The sequence below is a fragment of the Spermophilus citellus genome (genome assembly GCF_964194105.1).
Source record: "Spermophilus citellus genome assembly, chromosome: 8".
Classification (NCBI taxonomy): domain Eukaryota; kingdom Metazoa; phylum Chordata; class Mammalia; order Rodentia; family Sciuridae; genus Spermophilus; species Spermophilus citellus.
Genome location: NC_138189.1, coordinates 4420478 through 4428050, shown reverse-complemented (window position 1 = coordinate 4428050; position 7573 = coordinate 4420478). Strand labels below are relative to the sequence as shown.

The window sequence follows — 7573 nt, the reverse complement described above, 5'->3', positions numbered from 1 at the left end:
AGGACTTGCCATCACCAGGTGCCACATCCACATCTGCGGCTATCTATCTGTTCCTCCCCCCTCCCGTGGGAGCTCTGGGACGGCGAGTCCTTGTATTTTGGTCCCTAGTACCTAGAGTGGTGCTCAGCAACTACTTTGTTATCTGGGAAATCAAGGCAGGCGACAGGGACCTGGAGAACTTACCTGAAGGGAATGGTCTACGCCTAACCCAGCACTGGAGAGCCCAAGGGGACGCAGGCCCAGCCCTCGCTACAGTGTCACCTAGTCAGAGCCGGGTTCTCCTGAGCAGAGGGGAGGGGAGGCAGGTTCTTGCTGGAGCTACCAGTGCTTTGGAGACAGACAGGAAAGAGCTGAGGGCAGTGATCCCCACTGTGTGAAGCCCAAGGAGGCGGGAAAGCCAGCAGCAGCTGGCCTAGGTCTGAGGAGCAGGAGGGGAGGCCCACCATGAAGGAGGCCCTGAGAAGGGTGGGGGATGGCTCATGCGGTCGTGATCCTGGGTCTCCTCACCCCACTGGCCGACCCCTCCCTTAAAGGATGGAGCTTCCTCCTCACCTTCACCTGGGGAGATCCTGGGCTGCCCTCAGAATCCACCCTACAACCCAGATCAACTGCTATGTAAGCCACAAAGGCCCCCAGCGGAGGCCATCCCAAGATAGCCAGGGAGAACCAGGGCTACACCCCAAGGCACTGGGGACCACCCAACAGGAAGCGGCTGCAGGTGGGGTGGGGACAGGACTGCTAGACTGGGGGGGGGAGACCTGTGGTCCAGCAGTCAGTCCAACCCCAGGCCCACATCAGAAACTGCTGTCCCAGAGCCAGTTGTCACAGGGGTGGGCTTCTGACTGGGAAGTTGGAGGGGAGGGCAGGGGGAGAGAGAAGCTGCAGGACTGTCAGGGGAGAGGTCAAGCCTATGGGAGAAGCGCAGGGGCTCAGCTGGCCCCACCAGGAGCTCTGAGACGGCTCTTCTGAGCTGCCCCAGAGGCCAACAAGCCTGACCTGCCTTGCCCTGCAGAGACCAGTCATTGCCTGTGGTCTGTCCAGGGAAACATTTCTGTTTTTATTTTTTTATTTGTTGTTTGCCGTGTTGGGCATGGAACCCAGGGCCTCGAGCTCACTAGGCAAGCGCTCTACCACTGAGGTTCACCCCTCCTGGGAAACATGTTCCCTGAGAGCTGCCGTGGCCTTGGCAAGGTGGCTCAGTAGTGGAGGACAGTCCTGGAGAGGGACTCAGCAGTGCCCCATGAGCCAGCCCCTCCTAGCCCCCGGTGGGGTGAGGGCTTCAGTTCCATGATTCTCAGGTCCGCTCTGTGAGGTCAGAGATCAGGGACACTGGTCCCCCCATGGTTGGTTTGGGCAGGGAACCTCCCTCCCAAAGGGGAGCTGCCTCCTTGATGAGAGAAAAAATGATAATGTCCAGAGCAACGTTAAAATGGAGAACAAAAACAATGATAAACGCACCATACGCACGTCTGACCCATGGTGTGTCCACTCAGGCCCAGGCAGCACTGGGTTAGGGTTAGACCCTTTCTTTCAGGTAAATCATCCAAGACCCCATTGCCTGCCTGGATTTCTCAGACTACAGAGAAAATAGTATTTGCTGAGAACCCCTTTAGATACTGGGGATCCAAACAGAAAGTGCAAAAGCCCTGGTCCCCTGGCCCAGTTTCCAGACCTGAGCTGGTTCTCAAATCCAACACCAAGGACAGAGGAGACTGTGTCCTGGGGAGAAGACCCGCCCCACCTGGCCAAGGCATGTACACAGGCCCCCGTCCAGTGTAGCTTACAGCCACTTACTCAGGCAGCCAAACCCTGGGGAAAGAGCACCCATGTATCTTGAGGGGTGTGACTTGAACACAATGTGTATCATCATCACAGAGTGACTAGGTGACTCGTCAGGAGCACCCTGGTGCTTCTGGTTCCCAGTCTCTCCTGAGGCCCAGTCAAGATGTCAGCTAGGACTGTAGGGCCAAGGCCCAACAGACTGCTTCCAAGTGGCACCCCTGACCCAGTGGGCTAGGGCCTCGGGTCCCCTCTGCTGAGGCCTCTCCACGGCTGCCGCAGGGTCCTCATGACATGGTTGCTGGCTTCCCCCAGAGTGACAGCCCCAAGGAAGGGTGCAACATCACCTGAGCTGAGGTCCCTCAGCAGCCAGGCAAGTGCTGGCAAAGCAGCCAGTGCTCCCCGGACCTGGATGGCAGGCCTTAAATGGGCACCTGCCCCAGGGCAGAGTTGAGCAGAAGCCTAACCCAGGGTTAAGGCCTCAAAGGAGACAGACCCAGCCTAAAGGCCGAGCAGCCAGGCTTTCCCGCCCTGTTCCAGGCAGCCATTGTCATGACCCACATGGCAGCCGGTCAGGCAGAGCCTGAGGGAGACTAAGACACTGCTCAGCTGTGGGACCTCCAGGATTAAAATTTTAAGGTTGACTGAAAGCAAGAGCAACTGGAGGGCGTCTTGTCCTTCCCTTGGTCGCACTGTGAGGATTCTTGGCACGGGGAGGCCCACGCTCTGTCAGTTAGCCCGGTGACGAGCCCAGTGAGACCTGTCCCCCACATCCCACTCTGGTGACCTCCTCGAGGATCCATGTGGTTCTTGGGAGCCTCCATCCAGGCTCTTCCCTCCCCTTCCCTCCCCTGAGGTTCTCGGAGTGCCCACGGGGACAGCCAGGGACGGGGAGCCAGGGTTGGCCGGAAGTGCAGCACCCTGTCCCCACATCCACTGGCTAACACAGACCTGTGGCCACACTTGAATGGAGGAGGCCGGGAAGCGTGGTCCAGCTGAAGTCCTGGAAGGCCGTGTGGCACCATGAGCGCTACACACCAAGGGTCGGAGAGTCTGCCCTGGGCTGGGGATGCAGAGGGCCCAAGGAGCTGGATCAGACAGAGGACGACGCACCGGCTCGCCTGGAGCACATGTTCCTGGGTGCACCTGCTGAATGAAGGGCAGCATGACCACTCCAACAACAGTGCAGAGCCAAGCCCGCGCCCATGAAAATCCCCACCAGGGCCCAGCTGTTTGATTCCTGGTCAGGAACCACCGTAGGCCTCCTGCTCTGGGGAGCAGCGATGGCATGGAGGACACTCTTGCCCACCAGGCTGCACCATGTGACCTCCGCACCTCTGGAAGGTTGGCCGGAAGGAGATGGGAAGGTTTTCTGCTTGTCTGAGGGACAAGTCTTGAGAAGGTCCCCAAACAGGAGGACTCCATCTCAGGCCCAGAGGGTCCTTGACTTCCTTGCAGAAAGGATTTAAGGGTGAGTCACAGTGAGGCACAGGTTGACTGACTTAAGGGAAAGCAAGGAGCTTCCTAGAGGGAGGCCCTGGAGAGGGACGGGTCAGCGTCACCTGGCTAAGGCAAGTTGATCTGCAAAATCTATAGGGCAGGGACAGGACCCAAGAGGGCTGTTTCGTTTCAGTTCTCCTCCGCTGGTGACTCAGCTTGTTAACCATTACATCTCAGGGCTGTTTTCTTCTGGTTTGATGGGAACCCTATTAATTCCCCACAGGGAAGGCAGGGGTTATTCTTGTGAACTTAAGAGTCTTACAACTGCATGGGACCGAACAGCCACCAAGAGTGCAACAGGTGAAGTAATCAGGCCCTAAAAACAGAAAATTCTACTGGTTGAGCAAAAACATTCTGAGAGCTGTTTTTTCTTTGGGTCGGGTCAGGTCTGATGGTGGACTTTACAGTGTTGTCTGTGCTCCAAGTAAGTGGAAGGGACTTGAAGCCTGGACCTCCGCCCTGGCCTCTCTGGTTTGGCCTCTCTGGTTTGGCCTCTCTGGTTTGGCCTCTCTGGTTTGGCCTCTCCTGTTCCACCAACTTGGCGCTCATTTCTGGCCCCTCCGTAGAGGCTGAGAGGTTAAGCCCTGGCCCCAGGTCACCAGTCGGCCCCCAGTTAAGTCACTGGCTTACTGACAGAGCAGGGTCCTGACCCTCCACTAGCCGTGTGACCCGGACAAGTGCAGGGCGGGCCTCAGTGGGTCCCCAGCCCCTGGCAGGCACATCAATCCCCACGTCCGCGGGAGCGCGCGGCGGGCGGGCTGCGCGGCGGCGCGCGCGGCGGGCGCTAACCGGCGGGAGCGCGCGCCCCTACCCGCCCGCGGCCGCCTGCGCACCCCGCCCGGCACGGGGCGCCCGGGTGACGCGGCCCGCGGACCCGGAAGTCGCCGGCCCGCCCAGCCGGCCGGCCGCCAAGAGCACGGTCCCCGCCGCCCGGGATGGGGCCGCGCTGGCTGCCGCTGCTCGGGCAGCTGCTGCTGCTGCAGCCGCCGGGGTCCCGGGCCGCCGGCCCCATCCGCGTCTTCGTGGTGCCCCACAGCCACATGGACGTGGGCTGGGTCTACACGGTCCAGGTAGGTGACGGGGGGGGGGGGGGGGGGCGCTCCACGCGCGCCCCTCGCAGCTGCAGCCTCCCTCCGCCGGGGGCGCCCCAGGTCTCGGGGGCCGGCGCAGGCGGCCCCGCTGAGTCCAAGTCCCTGCTGGGCTCGGGCTGGAGGAGCCCCCGACTTCTCTGGTCACTTCCTGCCTCTGAACCCCAGTTTCCCTTCTGTCGGGTGGTACACTGAATGGGTGGCTCCTGCGTTCCAGGCTGCAGAGGGGAGTGGCCTCCCCAGCCTGGGCATTGACCGAGGTGGCCCATGTGAGCCTGGAGCAGGAGGGGCAGGCAGGCTCCAGGGCAGGTGGACGTCAGGTGACCGCTGGAAAGAGGCTGCTTCCCTGTGAGGCTGGGTATTGGAGGCCAGTTCAGCATGCCCCGCCTTCCCAGCCCATGGCTTGGGTCGGGCCAGGGGTCACCTCCCCGTTCTGCTCCGGACCTTGGGCAGGGGGTTTGCTCTTTAAGCCTCAGTTCTCCTGTCTGTGAAAGCAGTCACTCGCCTGCCCCGCCCCACGTCCAGCTCACTGCACAGCCCTGCAGTTCCCTGCTGCGGCCCAACACTGGTCAGACCCACCCCCTGGAATCCCGAGTGGAAAGCAGGAGAGCCCCAGCATCAGGGTCAGTGTAAGTGCTCAGCCCTCATTAGGCCTGCGCCTGTACTGTGGAGGTGGGTGGTGGTCAGCTGACACCCGGGCTCTGAGGCACATGACTATTGGTTTGCTTCACTCCAGCCACACGGCTGCCCTGGGCCTCCTCCACACCTCAAGACCCCTCCTGCCACAGGACCTTTGCCCTGGCTGTGCTCTCTGCCCAGGAAGCTTTCCTCCTGAGAACCTGCGGACACAGTCCCTTCCTTCTGTCCGCTTGTTATTTGAAAGTCATTCTTGGTGTGGCCTTCCTGATGACCCTCTTCCCCTCTCCCTTCAGGATGGTCCCTGTTGCACTTGTCTCCATCTAAGGGGCCATATGTTTTGCTTGTTGGCTTCTTGACCGTGAACTAGAACCTGACTCCTCAGGGCAGGGGCTTTGTCCACTGTGTCCACTGTGTCCCCACCATGCCCAGAAGAGTGCGGATGGAAACCAGTGGACACCCTGAGCTCCTCAGGTCTCCGTGGGCATTGCATGTTGTCACCTCAGCCTCCCGAGCTCCTTTGTGGGGTGAGGAAGGAGACGCCTAAGTTAATGAGCCAAACCCTCGGTGGCCTGGTGCGGTGGCCACGCCTGTAATCCCAGTGGCTCAGGAGGCTGAGTCAGGAGGATCATGAGTTCAAGCCCAGCCTCAGCAACTTAGGCCCTGAGCAACTTAGCCAGACCCTGTCTCAAAATAAATAAATAAATAGAAAAAGGGCTGGGGATGTGGCTCCGTGTGGTTAAGCGCCCCTGGATTCAATCCCTGGTACCAATAAATAAATGAATAAATAATGGGTGATTAGGGACAGAATAACTTACAAAGGACATTGTACGTAAATGGTGACATTTTAAAGAGAGACAGGAAGCAGACCTGGTGCCAAATGTAAAATCCTGTCCCTGATGCATTTGGCAGCCTGTCAGGGAGGCCACCCACCCACAGGAGACAGTCTGAAGGTGGGGGAAGGGGCACCCACCACTCCCAGTTCCCAGAAGAAGAAACTGAGGACCAGAGAGGGTGGATGCGTTTCCTGAGACTACTCAGGAGTAACCCCAAGCCTCCCAACTTCCTGCCCCGGGCTCTCAGCACTAGTGTGCAGGGCCTGGAGACTCCCTGTTCCTCAGAGTGCCCAGCCTGGGGGCATCGGGCAGCAAGTCCCCCAGGGACAACCCAAAGCACCTCTTCTCAGTTCAGCTCCCACCACCCACATCCCCCTTCACGTCAGCCCAGCAGACCCCTTTGTGGTCTCTGAGCCACGACCCGTCTTTTTTTTTTTTTTTTTAAAGAGAGAGTGAGAGAGGAGAGAGAGAGAATTTTCAATATTTATTTTTAGTTCTCGGCGGACACATCTTTGTTGGTATGTGGTGCTGAGGATCGAACCCGGGCCGCACGCTTGCGAGGCGAGCGCGCTACCGCTTGAGCCACATCCCCAGCCCCCACGACCCGTCTTGCATCTGGGGCTTCACTGGGCTGCTGCCCATGGACCCTCAGGGCCAGCGGACACATGCCTCTCTGCCCAGCTGACTCTGGCTCCCCGGCTGGCTGGCACATCCCTCTTCCCACTAGGTGTCCTTGCCTGTTTCCTGGTGCCCCCTGCCTGGCCCCCAAGAGCCCGTTCCCCCCATGGGTAGGGAGCACGTCACTCTTCCTGTACTGGGCAGAGATGGGCACCCTGGACTGGTGAGGTGCTCAAGGGGGGAGCCGTGAGGGGGAGAGACCACAGACCTGCAAGTGCCAGGGCCCTGGGACACTTGTTCAGCTGGACTTTTCCTGCTTCTTGGGGCCAAGCCCTGCAGAGCTCCTGGGGCCCTGGCCTGACACGCGCCCCTCCCCAGGAGAGCATGCGGGCGTATGCTGCCAACGTCTACACCTCCGTGGTGGCGGAGCTGACCAGCCGGCCCCAGCGCCGGTTCATCGCGGTGGAGCAGGAGTTCTTCCGGCTGTGGTGGACCAGCGTCGCCTCAGAGAAGCAGAAGCACCAGGTGAGGCGGCCAGTGAAGCCTGGAGCAGGAACCTCGTGGGCTGTGGCTGAGGCTGCAGCTGCGTCCGCATGAACCAAACCCCAGGGACTGCTTAGGCCAGGCTTCGTGGTCAGGGCCACAGCAAGAAAGGGTTTTCTTTTTAATCCAGGCTTTCCTGGGGGTTCTTGAAAAAGTCTCCGGCTCTGGCAGGAGGGGCACGTTCCCAGGTGCTGCCTGGCCCCTCCTGAGTCCCTGCACCCCTTCCCTTATTTGCTCTGTCTGTCTGGCCCCCAGGCACAGGGGTGGTGGCCCTTGTGAGGGCGCTGTAGCGTGGGCCAGGGCGTGACGGCTTCACCAAGTGCAAAGAGCCAGAGCACCCCCTCTCCGTGACACAAACACCCAGAACCTAGGCAGGAGCTTGTTCCTCTTTTCAGAACAGTTACTGAGCATGGACTTCAGAGAGGTTAGGCAATTTGCTTGAGGCAGCAAAGCTGAGAGGCAGAGCAAGGACTCCTCCCGGCCTCACTGGGGGGTCTCTTCAGCCTGCAGCCTGTCCAGCCATGATGAGAAACCCTGCATGTGATGGCCGCTTGCCAGGGGCCCGGCCACGGG

General features: G+C 60.1%; 1 protein-coding gene across 2 annotated transcripts in view; it reads left to right on the top strand.

The window, feature by feature from the left end:
- The first annotated feature begins 4109 nt into the window (after positions 1-4109).
- The window catches only part of MAN2B2 (mannosidase alpha class 2B member 2), a 29783-nt gene continuing 26319 nt past the window's right edge, over positions 4110-7573 (top strand). For both annotated transcript variants that reach the window (XM_081303855.1, XM_081303856.1), the window contains exons 1-2: positions 4110-4349; positions 6836-6982. In XM_081303855.1, coding sequence (XP_081159981.1) covers positions 4215-4349; positions 6836-6982 — 282 coding nt within the window. In that variant the 5' untranslated portion in view covers positions 4110-4214. The remainder of the gene's footprint in view (positions 4350-6835; positions 6983-7573) is intronic.